The 20,734-nt window shown below is 40.5% G+C and overlaps 1 protein-coding gene across 17 annotated transcripts in view; it reads right to left on the reverse strand.

Moving 5' to 3' along the window:
- mical3a (microtubule associated monooxygenase, calponin and LIM domain containing 3a) overlaps positions 1 to 20,734 on the reverse strand; it is a 307,065-nt gene that overhangs the window by 110,272 nt on the left and 176,059 nt on the right. For 11 of the 17 annotated variants that reach the window (XM_060923703.1, XM_060923705.1, XM_060923714.1 and 8 more), the window contains 5 exons: positions 18,838 to 19,034; positions 11,210 to 11,328; positions 11,027 to 11,101; positions 10,763 to 10,939; positions 4,231 to 4,332 (listed from right to left, as the gene is read on the reverse strand). In XM_060923703.1, coding sequence (XP_060779686.1) covers positions 4,231 to 4,332; positions 10,763 to 10,939; positions 11,027 to 11,101; positions 11,210 to 11,328; positions 18,838 to 19,034 — 670 coding nt within the window. The remainder of the gene's footprint in view (positions 1 to 4,230; positions 4,333 to 10,762; positions 10,940 to 11,026; positions 11,102 to 11,209; positions 11,329 to 18,837; positions 19,035 to 20,734) is intronic. The other 6 variants (XM_060923715.1, XM_060923719.1, XM_060923712.1 and 3 more) reach the window with 3 other exon arrangements.

The raw sequence follows: 20,734 nt of genomic DNA on the forward strand, positions 1-20,734 counted from the left end.
TACAAACTGATGGTTAAGGAAAATGAAAATTTGCTGTGAGGATAATTCTGAAGGAAAAACAAAAAATGGTTTCAGATCAAATCCAGGTCAGTCAGGCTTCACACATCAGGAATGGTTAAAACACACACAAAATAAACAAATGGTTCATAAGTCTGCTTGCAAAGCTTAATCTGAAGCACAGAATCAAACGAGACCGTCAATGACGGCGTAGCTCACTCCGGCCCTGTCTAGTCCAGAAGGAACGGTCAAAAGTGGGCCACCTTGCACAATATGTTACAAGCTCTATACACCCTAGAAATACCGACCCGTTTGCCAGAAAGAATCCAAAACAGCGAGGAATTGGCTGAAGAAGTGATTTTTGGTGAACTGCTCATTAAGGTTTAATTAGTCCATAACTTCATGAATAATTGTAATGAAGAAAATCTGGGTAGAAGTTATATGCACCCTAGGTCCCCCTACCTTCATGGCAGAAAGAATCAAAATTGGTAAAGAATTGAAGGAGAAGAAGCGATTTGTGTGGAAACTGCTTTTTAGGGCTTAATTACTCCATATCTTCATTATTAATTGCAATTATGCAAATCTGGGTAGAAGCTCTATGCACCCCAGGCAGACCCACATTCCTGCCAAAAAGAATAAAAATTGGTGAAGAATTGAGAGAGAAGAAGCTATTTTTGTGAAATGTGGACGCCGCCGGATGGACAACAGACAATACGATGGCATAAGCTCATCGTCTATCGGCCGGATGAGCTAATAACTGAAACAACAACAATCAAAGACCATGGATTTCTTGTCTCACCTTTATAGAAGCGAGTCTATTTACTGTTCAACTAGAAACGGAAAACTGACCGCAAGCGGGACAGTTTTATGGTTCTATAAAGTTATTACACTGACTTAATACAGCACTATAGCTATAAATCAGAGCTCAATTTGGCCACAGATGATTACAGGACATCACTTCACACTTTATTGCGTTTACTGAACAAAATTACAACCTTTTTTTGGCTTTGTGAGTAAAAGGTGCTTTCAGACCAGAGGAAGATCCTCGTTTTTTGTGAGCAGGAACTGAGGATGATTGTAATTCTGGGAATGCTGTTTTGAGGGACTTTTTTTTAGATCCTATTTCAGGGTAGGTTCTCTCTCAGCACAAGAACCACCATGAGTGATGCAAGTGTACAGTGATTGGTCCAGAACCGCAAGTTGGCCTGGTGGTTAACGTGTCTGCCTCTCGATCGGGAGATCGTGAGTTCTACTCACGGTTGGGTCATACCAAAGACCATCATAAAAATAGTACCTACTGCCGTCTGGCAAGGCACGCTGCAATACAGATGCGAGTGGGGAGTCAAACTCGCGCACTTACCAGAGGACCAACCCCCCCCCACTGTAACCCTAGCTATGTAATAGGCGAGAGGCCGAGGGCTACGGAAATGGAGGTGGGCGCCGCCCTATGCGCCACATGGCGTGGGAAGGACTTTGATTGGTCCAGATGATGGTTTGAACACATGAGCCAATGCATGCTGCATTATGCAGCACTGGAAACTGCCAGTTTTAAAATGGGGACCGAGGGAAAATGGACAAATGGAGCGACAATGAAGTCCAGGCTTTATTGAGCCTACTGTATATGTGACGATTTATACCTATATACAGCACGATTTTGATGTGTCTAGGTAAAAAATAAAAATCAGAGTTAAACTTGTCCATTTTTTTTTTTTAAATCTATTACATAAGAAAACTCTTGGCCTATAAAATAATAAATCCACACGAACATGTTAGAACAACATATGTTAAGCAATCAGTATGTATTTTTCATCACAAATTTGCTCTTTATAATCGTGTACAATAAAGAATTTCCTGTCAGCACGCAACACTTCCTGGTCTCCCCATTCTACGGCCCAGTGGAATGATCAGTTTCTCTAGAAACGTGAACGAAACACAAAAAACGTACTATACAGTGCACAAATTTAAATCCTAATGTTGCTAGTTTGCCATTTTCACAGTAAAACAAGAACATTGGTGGAAAAATTACACCTTTGTATGAAAACGACAAACTAGCGACGTCGTTATAGCAACCGTCGGCCGGCTTGCGTCCATTCAGCGCTCATGCTGGCCGTGTGAATGCAAACCCTAGAACTATTTGGTCCGAAAGTACCTATTTCATGCAAGATAAGTGCTCTTGATAGAGAACAGGCTGTACGTATGTTGCTGACTATGTTGTAAAAATGAAGTAAATTTTCCCCAATCGTAAAACAGACAAACTGGCATACTTTAGGTTTCAGTCAAGAATGTTCTTTTGAGTGGATCACTATTGAAAAGGTCAACCTTGAAATTAAATTTCTAACAGCTCTGGCAGCCAGCTGATGAACAGGTCAGTGATGTTCACTGAAGCCAATCAACAGGAAGGCAATGTGACGGATAAATAAAAAACATTTTCAGGGATGTGCTCTTGTAAGAAAATAATCAATGGGTCGGGGGGTGGGGTGGAGAGGGTCAGTACCTTCCCGAAGCCTTTAACAACCAAGGTGTTTTATTTCGCTCATACTTAACACTACTAACATTTTTTTATTCATTCAACAACAGGTCATACTTTTATCCATGTAATGTTGTCAACTGTAAACATCCTCCATACAAATCTGTGCAAGTTGTTACTATAGAAACGAGGATGTATTAAAGAAAAACACATAGATTTGCCTGTGACTTGCCTTACAGATGGCACTATCAGCTGCTGTTACAGAAAATTAACTAGAAGGGCACTCAAGAGTGCATACCTCCACCAAGCCACGTAACATCAAAAAAAAAAAAAAAAAACTAGATAGAACTCGACGCCAGTGGCGTCGATGGGGATGCCTCCGCCCGGTAGACTACACGCCTTAAGTTGTGATTTGGGGATGGACATTTGACCTCACAGTGATCTTGACCTGGTGAAATTACTTGTATTTGCCTTGGAGATATTGTGTTCACAAGGTTTTCAGACAGACATTTGACCTCACAGTGACCTTGACCTTAGACCATTTGATCTCAAAATCTAATGAGTTTATCTTTGTTCCCAAATGCACAAATGGTGAAAGCTTGGTGAAATTCCTTTCATCTGCCTTAGAGGTATTGTGTTCACAAGGTTTTCGGACAGACATTTGACCTCACAGTGACCTTGGTCTTAGACCTTTTGATCTCAAAATCTAATCAGTTCATGTTTGTCCCAAAGCGCACAAATGGTGAAAGTTTGGTGAATTTCCTTTCATTAGTCTTTGAGATATCGCATTCACAAGGTTTCGGGACGGATGGACGCACACACGCACGGACAGACGGACAACCCGAAAACACAACGCCTCCTGCACCTTACGGTGGCGGAGGCATATAAAGATCACTTGAACCTAGGGTAATACTAAAGCTGTACACCAAATGTCAGCAAAATCCATTCACTACTTTGAGTAACGTTGGGAACAGACGACAAAAAAAAAAAAAAAAAATTCTGGATTTGCATACATACCTAGATTTGTATCAAAATCTAGTTGATTGTTACTTGGCCCATGGCCCACCTTTCCTCAAAATTTCATCAAAATCCATTGACTACTTTGGGTTACGTTCAATAAAGACAAATAATAAACAAATGGGGGCAAAAACATAACCTCCTCCAACAAGGTTGGTGGAGGTACTCAGATTCTGACCAATCAGAATTGAGAAGAATTCAACAGTGCTGCACTATAAATCTATCCAACTTCCAATTTGCTTTGAACTTTTATTAAATACTGCAGATGATTTTTAAGGAGGGAGGGAGGGAAAGTAAGTAAAACAAATAAATATATCAGGAAGGACCAGGGAAGTCCAATATCTTAAATTCAGTTCAATCCATGAAAATCTAAATCATCAATTATGTAAACTTTGAACCATAATTTGGTACATCCTCATCTTTAACTCTCAAATATGTACATTACTCTAGATCAATACATCAATCTAGATCCACAGAGATTACTATGGAGAACATAGCAGGGTATAGCATGTTGCTGGAGCACGTTCCTGCGTCTCTGGCCGTACTTGTTCCCCTGTTTGAACTATAAACATGTTCTTTACATAGGATTTCCAATAAGTGCTGAAAGCAAGGGATTAGAAGGATCATCACTGGTCTGACGAGCTGATAAGTAGCACACAAGGTTTAATTAAGTCCTCCTAAAGCATGCAGATCGTTGTAGCAAGACATGGAACATGAAGGCAGTGTCAGGGATTATGCATGCTCTTTACCTTTCTCCATGCAGGGACTGATGCCAGGTGCACTGGCTCTTTCAGACTGGTGGATGGCAGCGAGGGGGACAGCACAAGCCCCAGATCAGGCATAGAGTCAATCTATGAACCAGTGGAGTGTAAAACAACAGGTGGCGTGACCAATTAGGGGCCATCAAACACCAGCCACAGACAATAATGAGCCACCGTCACAATTCATGAAAAAGTAGAAGAAAATAGAGAAAAACAAACAAAGATGAGAGAAGAGACACAGGCACAATGAGAGAAAGAACATGTGGAGAAATGCCCCCCACGCAAAGGTGGACAGTAACAAAGTACATCTGAGTACTGTATTTAAGTACACTAAGTATCTGTACTTTGAGGGTTTTTTTTTTTATGTGATGCAGTGCCGTCTAAGGGCCCGAAGATCACGGGCACCCAGTATGGTTTTCCGGCCTTGACCCTTACGCACAGAGATTCTTCCAGATTCTCTCAATCTTTTGATGATATTATGCACTGTAGATGATGATATGTTCAAACTCTTTGCAATTTTACACTGTCGAACTCCTTTCTGATATTGCTCCACTATTTGTCGGCGCAGAATTAGGGGGATTGGTGATCCTCTTCCCATCTTTACTTCTGAGAGCCGCTGCCACTCCAAGATGCTCTTTTTATACCCAGTCATGTTAATGACCTATTGCCAATTGACCTAATGAGTTGCAATTTGGTCCTCCAGCTGTTCCTTTTTTGTACCTTTAACTTTTCCAGCCTCTTATTGCCCCTGTCCCAACTTTTTTGAGATGTGTTGCTGTCATGAAATTTCAAATGAGCCAATATTTGGCATGAAACTTCAAAATGTCTCACTTTCGACATTTGATATGTTGTCTATGTTCTATTGTGAATACAATATCAGTTTTTGAGATTTGTAAATTATTGCATTCTGTTTTTATTTACAAATTGTACTTTGTCCCAACTTTTTTTGAATCGGGGTTGTACATTTGAAAGACAAATATTGTACTTTTCACTCCATTACATTTCTGTCAAGGTCCTCGTTACTTCGAAATAGCTTTGAAAGTGGACGTCTTTTTTTCCTTTTCTAAAATGTGATTGATTTTTTTGCAGGTGACACTGAGACAGTCTATCAGTAATCACTAGGGTCACATCACGTCCATAGACTGGATAAAACCAAGTTCAGTGATTTCTCAGCAGCATTATTTGAACACAATCAGCTGATGGCAGAATGGAAGGAGGTGGGTTTTCTGGAGAATGCTTGCACCCATGGCTATACCTAGAACCCATGTTTCAGTTTTCTGAAAGGATTAAAGATTTGTTTCATTTACTATGTTTGCTGAAAACGAACCACATCATGGCTTACAAAAACTCTCCGTCCAACCTGCGGAAGCATATTGAGGTATATAAACATTTTATTCCAAGAGAAAGCTTGCAGTGAAGATGTTTTATGGGCTTTTAGAGCTAGCGACAACGTTGCAAGTCAAATGACTTTCTATGGATTTGCCCGCCAAGTTGCCGTAGCCTTGTCCATGGCGAACGTTAATACATAGCTAGTTAACTTGGACACTGTTAGTTAGCATGTAAAAACGGAGTTACGCTAACATGAATAATGTTAACTTATTTCTGAAAGGACTTCAGAAATGTTTTAGCATAATCTTGCCAAATAAACAATGTAGAAATCTCTTTTTCTAGTAGCGTTAGCTACCCAATACGATTTCGAGTTTGAAAAGAGTTTGCTAGCATGTCAGGTGGAGTTTCACTGACTAGCTAGCTTAACATTAAAATACCATGATGGCACAGCATGCGTTCATTTTGTGAATTCACATTTCTGTCTTTGGTCACGGCATTAGGTTTTGTAAGCGTTGTGGCAATAATACAACAATGTGTTGACAGAAAATGTACTTTTAACACTTACAGTGCTCAGCGTAAATGAGTACACCCCCTTTGAAAAGTAACATTTTAAACAATATCTCAATGAACACAATTTCCAAAATGTTGACAAGACAAAGTTTAATATAACATCTGTTTAACTTATAATGTGAAAGTAAGGTTAATAATATAACTTAGATTACACATTTTTTTCAGTTTTACTCAAATTAGGGTGGTGCAAAAATGAGTACACCCCACAACAAAAACTACTACATCTAGTACTTTGTATGGCCGCCATGACTTTTAATGACAGCACCAAGTCTTCTCAGCATGGAATGAACAAGTTGGCGACATTTTGCAACATCAATCTTTTTCCATTCTTCAACAATGACCTCTTTTAGTGACTGGATGGAGAGTGATGCTCAACTTGTCTCTTCAAAATTCCCCCGTAGGTGTTTGATTGGGTTCAGATCAGGAGACATACTTGGGCACTGAATCACTTTCACCCTGTTCTTCTTCAGAAATCCAACAGTGGCCTTAGATGTGTGTTTAGTCATGTTGGAAAAGTGCACAGTGACCAAAGGCACAGAGTGATGGTAGCATCTTTTCTTTCAGTACAGAGCAACACATCTGTGAATTCATGACATCAATGAAATGCAGCTCCCCGACACCAGCAGCACTCATGCAGCCCCACATAAGGACACTGCCACCACCATGTTTCACTGTAGGCACCATGCATTTTTCTTTGTATTCCTCACCTTTGCGACGCCGTACAGTTTTGAAGCCATCAGTTCCAAAAACATTTATCTTGGTCTCATCACTCCAGAGTATAGAATCCCAGTAGTCTTCATCTTTGTCAGCATGGGCCCTGGCAAATTCTAGGCAGGCTTTTTGTGCCTGGGCTTTAGGAGAGGCTTCTTTCGTGGACGGCATCCATGCATGCCATTCCTCTGCAGTGTACGCCGTATTGTGTCACGGGAAATAGTCACCCCAGTTTGGCTTTCTACTTCTTTAGATAACTGCAGTGAACTTGCATGCCGATTTTCTTCAACCCTTCTCATCAGAAGACGCTCCTGTCGAGGTGTTAACTTCCGTGGACGACCTGGATGTCTCTGTGAGATGGTTGCAGTTCCAGCTTTCTTCAATTTTTGTACCACTTTTGCTACAGTATTCTGACTGGTAAGTAAAGCTTTGCTGATCATCTTGTAGCCTTCACCTTTGTGGTGGAAAGAAATTATTTTCTTTGGGGAATTCTGAAGAGACAAGTTGAGCATCACTCTCCATCCAGCATCCAGTCACTAAAGGGGTGTTCACACAGCAACTTTTACTCCGGTGTAGCACCGGGGCTGCCCCGGTAGAGCGTTCACACGGTACAAAGTTATACCAGTGTAGCCCCTGAAAGCTGCTTAAACCGGTGCAAATCTAACCCTGCTCGGGAGGTGGTTTAAGAAATTTACTCCGGAGTAAATGCTAGTTTGCGGGGCAGCACCGATATAAAATGGGACGTCTGAACGCTACAGGGGTAGACTCGCTACGCGTGAGGAGAGTTGATTACATACGAGCATTGCGTAATTTGCATCCTGGTATTTTGCGCTTCCAAAATGGCGAATATCAACAACAGAACTGCGTGTCTTCCAGTGTTGCCAGATTGGGCGGTTTTAAGTGCATTTTGGCGGATTTGAACACATCTTGGGCTGGAAAACGTCAGCAGTATCTGGCAAGACTGGTGTCTTCATCCACGTTGTTTTCCCGGCACTTGGTGATGCCATGACAACCGGGAAAAGGAAGTACATTTTCACGCATGCGCATATTTCATTTCCGCATTATTACTATCGTATAGCACGGTCGCAAAAACTGCCGTGTGAACACAAGTGGGGCTGCACCGGTGCTAACACGCTTCTCTCTAGTAAGCAGGTTTGTGACGTGTGAACGGTCCACAAAATTTACACCGTTGTAAGATATATCGCAACAAAATACATCGGTGCAGCATCGATGCAAATATGTGCCGTGTGAACACCCTATAAAAGAGGTCATTGTTGAAGAATGGAAAAAGATTGATGTTGCAAAATGTCGCCAACTTGTTCATTCCATGCCTAGAAGACTTGGCGCTGTCATTAAAAATCATGGAGGCCATACAAAGTACTAGATGTAGTAGTTTTTGTTGTGGGGTGTACTCATTTTTGCACCACCCTAATTTGAGTAAAACTGAAAAATGTGTAATCTAAGTTTACATTATTAACCTTACTTTCACGTTATAAGTTAAACAGATGTTATATTAAACTTTGTCTTGTCAACATTTTGGAAATTGTTTGTGTTCATTGAGATATTGCTTAAAATGTTACTTTTCAAAGGGGTACTCGTTTACGCTGAGCACTGCAAGTATTCTTAAAAGCAAGTACTTCAGTAAAAATTTGACTGGACAACTTTCACTTGTATCGGAGTAACATTTGACCAGTGGCATCTGTACTTTGACTTAAGTAATGAAGTTGGGTACTTTGTCCACCTCTGCCCCCCAGATACTAGATATACTTAAAGAACATCATGCATTAATGAAAGCACAGAGAAAATAAATTAGGTGTCTGCTCAGATATGCAAAAAAATGACGCACAAGCAAAGGAGCTTGAGCACTGATAACAGAAAAGTAAGGCAAAAGAAATGAATGAAAATAAGTGAGTCTCAGGATTCCTTTCTTGTTAAAGATATTTTGGAGAAACCAGCATGAGTCAGTTAGATTCTGATGTTCAAGTGAAAAATGGTGCATGCACACAACATAATTCGGTTTCGTTTAAAAACAATTTGGTCTTTTTCCCCCATCTGAAGTAATCACGGTCATGCTGACATTTCATGCTAAATATATGACGACACTGATTAAGCCAACCAAATCCGGCAACCCTTCTGGTCAAGTGCAATCAATGAGTGCACCTACAGAGGTAAGCAGACTGACAGATAGGTCATCCAGTCATTCCATTCGGACCGGATCAGAGCATTTGATTTGTTCGCTGCTGTCAGGATGTCAAAAGAAATCAAAGAAAAGGAACAATTAAAAAATATCTATAAATAAAATATCACCCACTCTGCGTATACATCCTGCATCACAGCAGATCTGAGAAACCTTGAATTATTCCAGGAAGTAGGCAGGCCACTGAATGGACCGTTTCAAAATACAGCTCAACTGTAATCAGAATTAGAGCTGGTGGCTGCTAGTTTCTCTCTGTACTCATTGAACAGGAGCAGCTCTAATGCTCACACGTACATTACATCACAGTTACCGGCATTACCTCATCCGTAACACACGTTGTACACCAGCAGCCAGTTACTACCGTTTATACAGCCATTAATCTAATTATTTAATCAGTAATTATTATTAGAGTTTCTTAACACTACTTTACACTCACTGGCCACTTTATTAGGAACACCATACACGTGCCATTTTATGCAGTTCTCTAATCAGCCGTTCCCTTGACAGCAGCACAATGCATCAAATCAAGCAGATACAAATCAAGAGCTTCAGTTAACGTTCACTACAAATATCAGAATGGGAAAAATTGTGATCTTAAAAAGTGTGACTTTTACTGTGGCATGGGTGTTGGTTTGAGCCAGATGGACTGGTTTGAGTATTTCAGAAACTGCCGATCTCCTGGGGTTTTCACACACAACAGTCTCTAGAGTTCACACAGAATGGTGCGAAAAACAAAAAACACAGAGTGAGCGACAGTTCTGTGGGTGGAAACGTCTTGTTGATGAGAGGTCAGAGGAAAACGGCCAGACTGGTTCGAGCTGCCAGGAAGGATATAGTAACTCATAGCAACTCTTTACACCAGTGGTGAGCAGAAAAGCATCTTCGCATGCAACAGAAGACCACCACATTGGGTTCCACTCCTGCCAGCCAAGAACAGGAAGCTGAGAGTCAAGAAAGAGTTCCTATTAAAGTGGCCGGTGAGTGTACTTTATGCAATTGCAAGATATAATAAAGAACGTTGGGGGCTTTTTTTGGTTTTGGTTTGATGTTGGTTTATGGCCAAGCCAAGAATTTTAATTTCAGAGCACGACGATGAACCTACAGTCCAGAAGATATTAGTGTCATCAAACAGCAGTGAGCTGAACAGCGTCATGATCCCCCACAGTGGTGCTAAGTACATAAAGGGTTCAGCCTGCTATAAAAAGCATGCTCACCTTCAATAATGCCACACATCCCTGCTGGTTCCTCCATAACAGTGGAACACACACACACACACACACACACACACACACACACAATCAGCTCACTGGCCATTCAAGTAGGTCATGTTCTTAACCTTCTTCTTAGCCTGCAAATCTCACCAATCGCATCAAGTAAGAACCATTTCAAGTTGATTTAACCAATTTGAAGCAATTGAATTGTTCTTTTCTATCTCCGAAATCTTCATTACTCATTTCATTTATGTTGGGAATAAAACCTTCATTAGCAATACGACACAAATCATCGTCCAAATAAATAAATAAAAATAATAATGAGTTACTCCGATACACATGTATACATATAAACACCCCCTAATTCAAGAAGAAAAGCCATTGGAATGGCTCCGTACACAGTGTAGAACCATCCTGCACAGCAATACCAATGAGTGAATTCGTCGTTATTGCCACACTCTTACAGAATCCTTATTAAACCATCACTCAGACTCTGGCCTACCTGTCTTTTGAGTCCAGTCGACTGTACCGGAGCATTCTCCTCAAACTTGGCTAGCAGCTGAGTGGCCATGGACTTCACCTTGTTGTTGTTAGCCGCTGCACTGGTGTCCACCTTACGCTCCATTAAAGCCGTGGCTACAAAAGGTCGCTCGTCACGCACCGGCCGCTGGGGCTCCTCCTTAACCACGATCAATAATCGTTAGAAACTGAGCTACAACAATCCATACTGCAATCATTAAATGCTAGGTCAGAGGTATACACTTACATCTTCAGAGTGGCCAGCTTGACTCGTCTTTCTCCTCTTCCCCAATCCGTCAAGCTCCTTCTCCTTCTTATCCTGCTAAAGAGTACAGCCATGATTAAGAGCTTAGAAAATACGTGGCTCATTTAATATTGCCATTGAACGCTGGTGGTCATCCTGACACAATGCAGGGCAGGAGTACCGCACCTTGGGGTTGCGTTTCCTTGAGATGTTGATGCTCTGACCCAGTTTGCTGAGGAAGGAGATTGGAGACTTGGTGCTGGCGATCAGAGCAGCCTTTTCCTCTGGACTAAGGTTGTGGTTTTCTAAAACAAAGGAAAACCCTTCTAAAAGAGCTATAAACCATTTAATTGGGCTAAATACATTTTTATTCCTCTCCAAGGAGCGGTTGTTGCTGGCAATATTGACTGTCAAGACAAACTACATTGGGAATCAATGCTTTCAATGTAAAATCCAATTTGCAGAATGATTGTAAAATCTAAAAAACATTTATAGGGAGCTGTAAATAAGAATAAAACGTTTAGTTGTGTCCAAAATGCTGTACATTATTCCAAGGACTCTGTATAGCATCTAGAATGATGTCTGATAAAGGAATAAAGCACAAGCTTTATGGGGAAATCAATCAATAGTAGATTGGTGTGATAGTTGATTATTTTCCTTCAACAGCACATCCTGAAGCATTTTATTGCTCTTCTAACACAGCGAAGACTTAGAATTGTTTTATTTAAAAATATGCCATACTTTTTATCCATTTACAGTTACATTTAATGTTATCCATAATCCTCCCAGTAGCCATAAAACTTCAAGGTGCGCTGGGCAGTGCTACACCTCTATGCAATGCTCTCTCAGAGCGAATGCTCTCCATCGACATCTTGTTCAGATGAACAGCATGTGACGGTGGCTGTTCGACAGGTTAGTTTGTCGTCACCTATTCATTCACAACATCAACGTCGCAGCCCTTGGATGGATTCAGGCATTACCCAGACTAACTCAGGACGACTTCCCATTCCATTAAATGAACTCGATCCAGCTTGTTCCAGAAGACCAGTTTGTTGATGACTGCAACAAGACCTGATTCACCATCATGCCTTCTAATGGTAAATAGTTTACTGAATATACTGCCAGTGAATCAGTCCCATGTGAAGATTTAGCCTGTAGCCGGCCGAAACTCGCTACAGTTACTGTCCTTCAGTTGGACTCCCTACAAGTAAGAGCCTCGGAACCATGACACATCGAGTCCCCCGCATAGCTTGGTGCCATAAGCATCGAGACTAAGGGCGTTTAAGAGACAATATAGTGATTTATCTGAACACCTAAAATTACGGTACTTCAGAGCAACTATCGAATCTATTTTGCTATATGGATGTGACGCATGATCATTGACCAAAGCTGAGGAAAAATCTCTAGACAGGACATATACGCGTATGCTAAGAAAGCTCTACAATATTGATTGGCAGACAAGAATCTCCAGTAAAAAGCTCTATGGATATCTGAGCCACATTTCACACATCTGCAGAATCAGACGCCTAAAGTTAGCTGGCCACACTTTTAGAGATACACTACCGTTCAAAAGTTTGGGGTCACTTTGAAATGTCCTTATTTTTGAAAGAAAAGCACTGTTCTTTTCAATGGAGATCACTTTAAACTAATCAGAAATACACTCTATACATCGCTAATGTGGTAAATGACTATTCTAGCTGCAAATGTCTGGTTTTTGGTGCAATATCTCCATAGGTGTATAGAGGCCCATTTCCAGCAACTCTCACTCCAGTGTTCTAATGGTACAATGTGTTTGCTTATTGCCTCAGAAGGCTAATGGATGATTAGAAAACCCTTGTACAATCATGTTAGCACAGCTGAAAACAGTTGAGCTCTTTAGAGAAGCTATAAAACTGACCTTCCTTTGAGCAGATTGAGTTTCTGGAGCATCACATTTGTGGGGTCGATTAAATGCTCAAAATGGCCAGAAAAATGTCTTGACTCTATTTTCTATTCATTTTACAACTTATGGTGGTAAATAAAAGTGTGACTTTTCATGGAAAACACAAAATTGTCTGGGTGACCCCAAACTTTTGAACGGTAGTGTAAATCCTCGCCTGCTCATCACACAATAATATGGGATCCTTCACACAGCCATCTCAGCACAGGCCAACCAGCTGCTATCTTTGTTGATGCACTGCTGAGACACACTGGGTTCGAAAACACTGCTGAATTGGAAGCATGTATGTCTGACGGAGGAGCATGGCGTTATCTATGGTCCTGTTGCCACACTGGCATCGACCGGAAGTTAATGTTGTAGAACACTTGCAAAATAAGTCCATTCCTGTTATCACTTAGATTATACCAGTCATTAAAAACAAAAAACAAACAAACAAAACAGCTGGTTGATGGATTTTACATGCTCACTAGGTTTCACATGCCTCAGGCAGTGACGGAGGTATTTGAGGGAACTCGCTCTCTTCAGTGGGACATCGCTCCCAGACACAACCCTTCCATGAGAAAGCCTTGTGCCTTTTGTCTAGGGTTAGATGATGTGACAAAAATATCATGATCTTTAAGGACATTATGATAAACACGTATGTGTTACGATTTAAGTCTTGCAAAAGTATTCATCCCCCTTGATATTTGTCCTGTTTTGTTGCATTACAAGCTAGAATTAAAATGGATTTTTGAGGGGATGGCACCATTTGATTTACACAACATGCCTACCACTTTAAAGGTGCAAATTGTTGTTTTATTGTGACACAAACAATAAGATGAAAAAACAGAAATCTGAGTGTTCATAGGTATTTCACCCCCTTTCATATGAAACCCCAAAATAAGAGCTGGTCCAACCAATTCACTTCATAGGTCACAATTAGTTGATTAAAACAAATATAGCCCAGGTCTGAATTACTTTACCTCATGTCCACTTGCCCATGATTAACGTAGTCTCTTATTACCAGATCCTATTTCGTCTGCAGAGCTTGGCATGCTCGATTTAACCCAGCTCTTAATTGCATTTACTGATGGCAGTGATTGAAACCCGACTTCCCCTGGGGTCGGGAGGTCAAGCAGCGAATTGTTTACATAGGTGTCAGGGAAAGGGTGAGTGATAGGGAGCATCATGCACATTTCAGACCTCCCCTACCCTTAGGGGCCAAGGGGCAAAACAGTCGTCCCCCCATCACTCTGAAAGGAATCTAACTCTGCTGCCAATTCCTGCTTATGTGTCTGCTTTCGAATCACGAACATCTTGACTGCTCCCAAGTCCTAATTCTTTCAGTAGACAGCAGCCAGATGCAATGTAATATTGCTAAATTTCAACACAGACCATGCCCTAGTGCTATTTTTTTTTGCACCACTCCCAGTACCTATTTACTTGCTCCACTAAAGCTGGGACCACCCCCAGCAACTATTTACAACCCCAATTCCAAAAAAGTTGTGACACTGTGTAAAACATAAATAAATACAGAATATGACGATTTACAAGTCATGGAAACCCTATATTTCATTGAAAATAGTACAAAGACAACATATGAAATGTTGAAACTGAGAAATTTCATTTGTTTTTTGAAAAATATATGCTCATTTTGACATTGATGTCAGCAACACATTTCAAAAAAAAGTTGGGACGGGGCAACAAAAGACTGAAAAAGTTGTGTAATGATAAAAATAATAATAATTTGGTTAATTCGCAACAGGTCAGTAACATGAATGGGGAAGAACATCCCAGTGAGGCTGAATAGCTCAGAAGTAAAGATGGGGATGGGTTCACCACTCAGTGAAAAACCAGATGGGCAAACAGTGCAACAATTTAAGAATAATGTTCCTCAATGTAAAATTGCAAAGAATTTGGGGAACACATCATCTATGGTCCATAATATCATTAAAGGATTCAGAGAATCTGGAGAAATCTCTGTAGACAAGAGACAAGGCTGAAAACTGACATTAGATGCCTGTGATCTTCAGACCCTCAGGAGACACTGCATTAAAAGCAGACAGACACATGTGGGTACCCCCAGTACTTCAGTGCTTTTCCCTAGTAATGCATGACCACTTCCAATTACTAGATGTTGACAGCTTATCAGGCCCAGCTGTTCTGTAGTTTTACACAGGCAACAACCCAAGTCCTAATTACTTTGCCGGGAAAATCTAGGCCAAAGTACAGGATTGGCACGGCAGTAAGTAAATAGGAGTTGGGAGGATAATCAGACCTTGCATAGGTCCCTATGAGAGTAAAAGGATTAAGATCCACCTGTGTGCAATCAAGTGTCACATGATATCTGTATAAAAATCAACCTGTTCTCAAAGGACCCTGACTCTGCAACATGACTAAGCAAGCAACAAGAAAACCAAAGAGCACTCCAAACAGGTCAGAGACAAAGTTGTGAAGTATGGATCAGGGTTGGGTTATAAAAAAAAATCCCAAACTCCGAATATTCCAGGGAGCACCATTAAATCCATTATAACAAAATGGAAAGAATATGGCACCAGTACAAACCTGACAAGAGAAGGCCGCCCACCAAAACTCACAGACCGGGCAAGGAGGACATTAATCAGAGATGCAACAAAAGACACCAAAGATAACACTGAAGGAGCTGCAAAGGTCCACTGCAGAGATGGGAGTATCTGTCCAGAGGACCACTTTAAGTTGTACATGCCACAAAGCTGGGCTTTATGGAAGAGTGGCCAGAAAAAAAAAAAAAAAAAGTCATTGCTTAAGAAAACACGTTTGGAGTTTGCCCAACAGCATGTGGCAGACTCCCCAAACACATGGAAGAAGATTCTCTGGTCAAATGAGACTAAAATTGAACTTTTTGGCCATCGTGGGAAACGCCATGTGTGGTGCAAACCCAACACCCTGAGAACACCATTCATACAGTGAAGCATGGTGGTGGCAGCATCATGCTGTGGGGATATTTTTCATCTGCAGGGACAGGAAAGCTGGTCAGGACTGAAGGAAAGATGGATGGCACTAAATACAGGGCAGTTGTGAGGAAAACCTGTTTGAATCAGCCAGAGGTTTGAGACTGGGACGAAGGTTCACATTCCAGCAGGACCACACACAAGGGTTGAAATATGGTAGTACATATTCATCTATGTCTGTATTCTGCTATTCATCATGAGACACCAAAAAAAAAAAAAACCCACACAACACCCACCCACAACACCTGCAAACAGTCTGTCATTATTACTGAGAAACTGCAAAGCCCTTTGTCCTGAAGACTTCCCTGTGCCAGAAAACATCAAAGTTACAGCTTTACCTCTGACTGTTCCAGTGAATGATCTCTGGAGACTTATTACAAAAACGCAAAATAAAGATCTTCTCACGGCAGTGGTGAACCATTACTAATATAGAGTTGGGACTTGAGCTCAGCCAACACTTAGACAGACACACCAAAAAAGCAACATGGCAAAGGATTTTGCAAGGGATGAATACTTAAGTCTGAGTGAAAAATACTGTGGCAAGCGTGCATGGAAGAAGAGTCTGGAGACAAATCTTAATTTCTCGGTCGTTAGCCTGTGCTACTTGGTCTCGATAGCACTGACTTGACTGCTTTATTAGCATTCGCTAACACTACTGATGAATGCTACACTGGCTGGAAGGTGACGTCACTGCTGCACTGACGGCGCAGAGTTGCAGTTATGCTCGCGTTAGCCTTTGAGAAGGCTTAGGGTGATAAATTTCTGGTCCCTCCCGCTATAAATCAAAATCTGATTGGTTAATTCATCTGTCACTTCTTACATAAACATATACTGCCATGGCCTTCTGTCCCGGCAATGAAGTCTTAACCAAGGAGTGAGCCAGCTCTAAACTCTTCTCAGCCTAGAGGCAAGAAAAATCTCATTGGATAACTCTATTTTAATGTTTTCAGAACAGTGACCCTTTCATTTCTGAAGCAAATCTGATAGAAAATGAGACCAAATTAAAATTAGAAGAGAATAATTATAATAAAAATGATGAAACAAATTAAAGAATGAAAGAAATTAAATATAACATTTGAAACGCTGATTTGTTTGGACCGTCTCCAAATAGAGATGAAAGTGGAGCAAAGAGTCAAATTAAAGTCTAACTAAGATTTTTTTTTGGGGGGGGAGGCAACATCCCCCGAAAAAATTTTAATAACAAAACACACAAAATCCTGCATTCTAGTGCATTTTAGTACTTATTTTCACTAAAACAAGTTATAACTTTTAAGCCTTTTTCTTTCATGTACATTAGTGATTAACATGTCGAAAATATCAAATTTAATTCCCCTAGTTAATGAGTAATTTTCAGGAGTGCATTTAGAAAACGCGGTGATTTTCCTGCTACACAGTTCATTACTTTGAAAAAAATCAGACAGTTGAAGGTAAACTCAGCAAAATCCCAAAACAGTACTGTTAAAAAGTAAAGGTCTGTTAGAGTTTCTAAAGCTTTCAGGTTTCAATGTTGGGGACATTGAGCCTCGTTTATCAATCTTTTAGCAGAGTTGTGCGTTTGCAGAAGCGAAAGTGAACGAAACATTTCCAATTCATACTTATGCGAGTTGAAGCCAATTGTTTACATTAGTTCGTACTGTCTGTAAATTTAAACACACCAATGAAGACCAAATTTCTCATGTAAATCAGGGGCGTAGCTAGGATTTTTCAGGGTGTGTGTGTGTGTGTGTGTGTGTGTGTGTGTGTGTGTGTGTGTGTGTGGTCACACTGACTGGCAGCCTGAGTGCATTATGGAACAAAAAATAATTACCATTGCTAGTTTTAGGCAGCTTAGAAACCGGCTCTTCCATTATTGCTGTTTCTTCCACGTTTTCTTGATGTTGTGTTCTAGAAACGGCACTAAAACTTAGCTTTGAAGCCACAAAATGCAACTTTGATGGAAAAAATATATATAATAAATTGCTTACCTCTCTTCACGTCAAAAGAAGGAGGAAAGTTTTGCTTGTTTTGACATGGCGAATTATTAACACACGAGGAAATACTCGTAATTCGCAACTAAAGAGACTGCAGCTACACTGGCAGCTTGAACATGCTTTCTAGTGCGATTGTGTTGCGCTTGCGCAAAACGGTGTCAGTCCTGCACGCCTTAGCTCGTGCACATGAAGGCGTGCCTTGGGCGCGCTCGCCTAACAAGCTCCGGCACGCGCGCCGTTAACAAAGAACACCTGTCTTTAATCAATGAACTATATTTGGGCTATTTAAGGATCGCGCCCAGGCAAGGACGATGCGAAGTATTACGCCGCGTCTAGGAACGCGAAAAATCCGAAAAATACATTTCTCCATTCGGGAAACCGGAGATTTTCAAGAGTTTTGTCAAATATCCGGATTTCCGGGTAAACCCGGAAGACTTTCATCTATATCCGAAAGCCTAAAAGGCCCTAACAGTTCCCCTTAGTCTCACAGAAAACTTCACCATATCATAATTTATACACATTTTTAACCCATTTGTGTGGCGTTTCCACCATAAACATCTCTATATTATCTATTAGTTAGTTATAGAAATGCCAACTATAGAAACAAGAACAAGCATGCATATTATATATTATATATATACACACACACACACACACACACACACACACACACGTGTGTGTTAAAGCTATCAGAGCTGCCGTTGCAGAAAAGGAATCAACACCTTCCAATCAATCAGAACTGAGAAATCAAACAATGCTGTGACATAAATAAAATGAAGGTCCAGATTGTTTTCTACATGGCTTCAAGAAAGGACAAAGAGTTGTAAATTAAAGCATCTAAAAATTAATTATTTCCATTTAGTTGTAAAGAAGCAAACAGATTGAAACGCCATACTGAAGATCATTATGAATGAACACAAGCACACCACTACTCACCACCAGGGGGCACTGTGTCCTTGAACATCTCGTAGAACTGGCTGAGGTACATGACCATGGAGAGCTTGTCAGGCTCCACTACAACAGACATCTCTTTTCCTGTCATAATGGGCGAAATCCCAAACTCCTTCTCAGCCACATCAAAAGCCAATTGGTTATTCTTCTGCACGTCCTTCTCATCCAGCGAGTCAAAATCACTGTGGATTTTAAAACACACACACACACACACACACACCTTTACATCTGAACCGGATCCTGAGACACCGAGAGCCTTAAACAAGGCTGTGCGATTCAGACCTGGAATAAGCATTAAGCAGGTCTATATTTAAAAATAATAATAAATTTTACTTACTCAAGGGACTGGAGAACAATTCATAACATCCAGAATATTCCATTAATGCACACCTCTATAACACTAAGAGGAGCTAACTAATCCAAGGCACAAAGCTGGGTTTTTAGTCTAATGGACAATTAGGAAAATACTAATGTGTGTCTTAGAGATAATGAGTCAATCAGCTGAGATAGTGAAAGGGTAATATGTTCATGGAAAGCCATTAGGAGCCACTCTAAATTTATTAAATGGTCAAAATGGTATGGCTCAGAAGAAACACAGCAGATATTCCTAACCGTAATTTTATTTATGATGCACTCCTCGCTTTCAACACTTACATCATATTTAAACAGGCTTTTACAATACAACAGGGAAGTCAAACACACGGAGAGCAGTTCTGCCTTGAGTTTTGCCTGTAAATAATTAGTTCATTGAAATTTAGAAACTTGTGTATACATGCTTTTAAAACGCATGATGCACAATAAAAATGGCGTTAGCCAACTAGGACACAGGGGACAGTAAACATGGAAGCTAATGGCTGAGACCAATGACTCCGCTAACTAGCATCGAGATTTTCAGCTGGTTATAAAGAGAATAAATTACACAGTAACCATGGAGACCAGTCAAAATTGCTGAGAATATCAACATTTCCCTCAGATGTGTTGTTAAATGCAAAAATAAATAAATAAAGTTAATTCCTGACTAAAATTACACTGTAATTATACTTGGCATTCTTTGCGAACTGCTTTTCCATGGATTCTAGCAGACAGACAAACATTGTGTTACAACTTGTGAACTACAAGCGAACAGAAAAGTTTGACTTCCAAAGTAACACAAAAGTTAACTATTCATACAGAATCTTGTTATGAACACTGTGACCACCTCCTCCATTTCAGCGTAGTATACAACTATTACCTCAAGATTACACTCCTAGATAATTCCACACAAGTCATATACGATTTTAATGATGCTTAATTTTCATCTTAAAATCATGCTACTGTACAGTGGTGCTTGAAAGTTTGTGAACCCTTTAGAATTTTCTATATATTTCTGCATAAATGTGACCTAGAACAGCATCAGATTTTCACACAAGTCCTAAAAGTAGATAAAGAGAACCCAGTTAAACAAATGAGACAAAAATATTATACTTGGTCATTTATTTATTGAGGAAAATGATCCAATATTACATATCTGTGAGTGGCAAAAGTATGTGAACCTCTAGGATTAGCAGTTAATTTGAAGGTGAAATTAGAGTCAGGTGTTTTCAATCAATGGGATGACAATCAGGTGTGAGTGGGCACCCTGTTTTATTTAAAGAACAGGGATCTATCAAAGTCTGATCTTCACAACACGTGTTTGTGGAAGTGTATCATGGCACGAACAAAGGGGATTTCTGAGGACCTCAGAAAAAGCGTTGTTGATGCTCATCAGGCTGGAAAAGGTTACAAAACCATCTCTAAAGAGTTTGGACTCCACCAATCCACAGTCAGACAGATTGTGTACAAATGGAGGAAATTCAAGACCATTGTTCCCCTCCCCAAGAGTGGTCAACCAACAAAGATCACT

The sequence above is a fragment of the Neoarius graeffei genome, chromosome 6, assembly GCF_027579695.1.
Source record: "Neoarius graeffei isolate fNeoGra1 chromosome 6, fNeoGra1.pri, whole genome shotgun sequence".
In the NCBI taxonomy this organism is placed as follows: domain Eukaryota; kingdom Metazoa; phylum Chordata; class Actinopteri; order Siluriformes; family Ariidae; genus Neoarius; species Neoarius graeffei.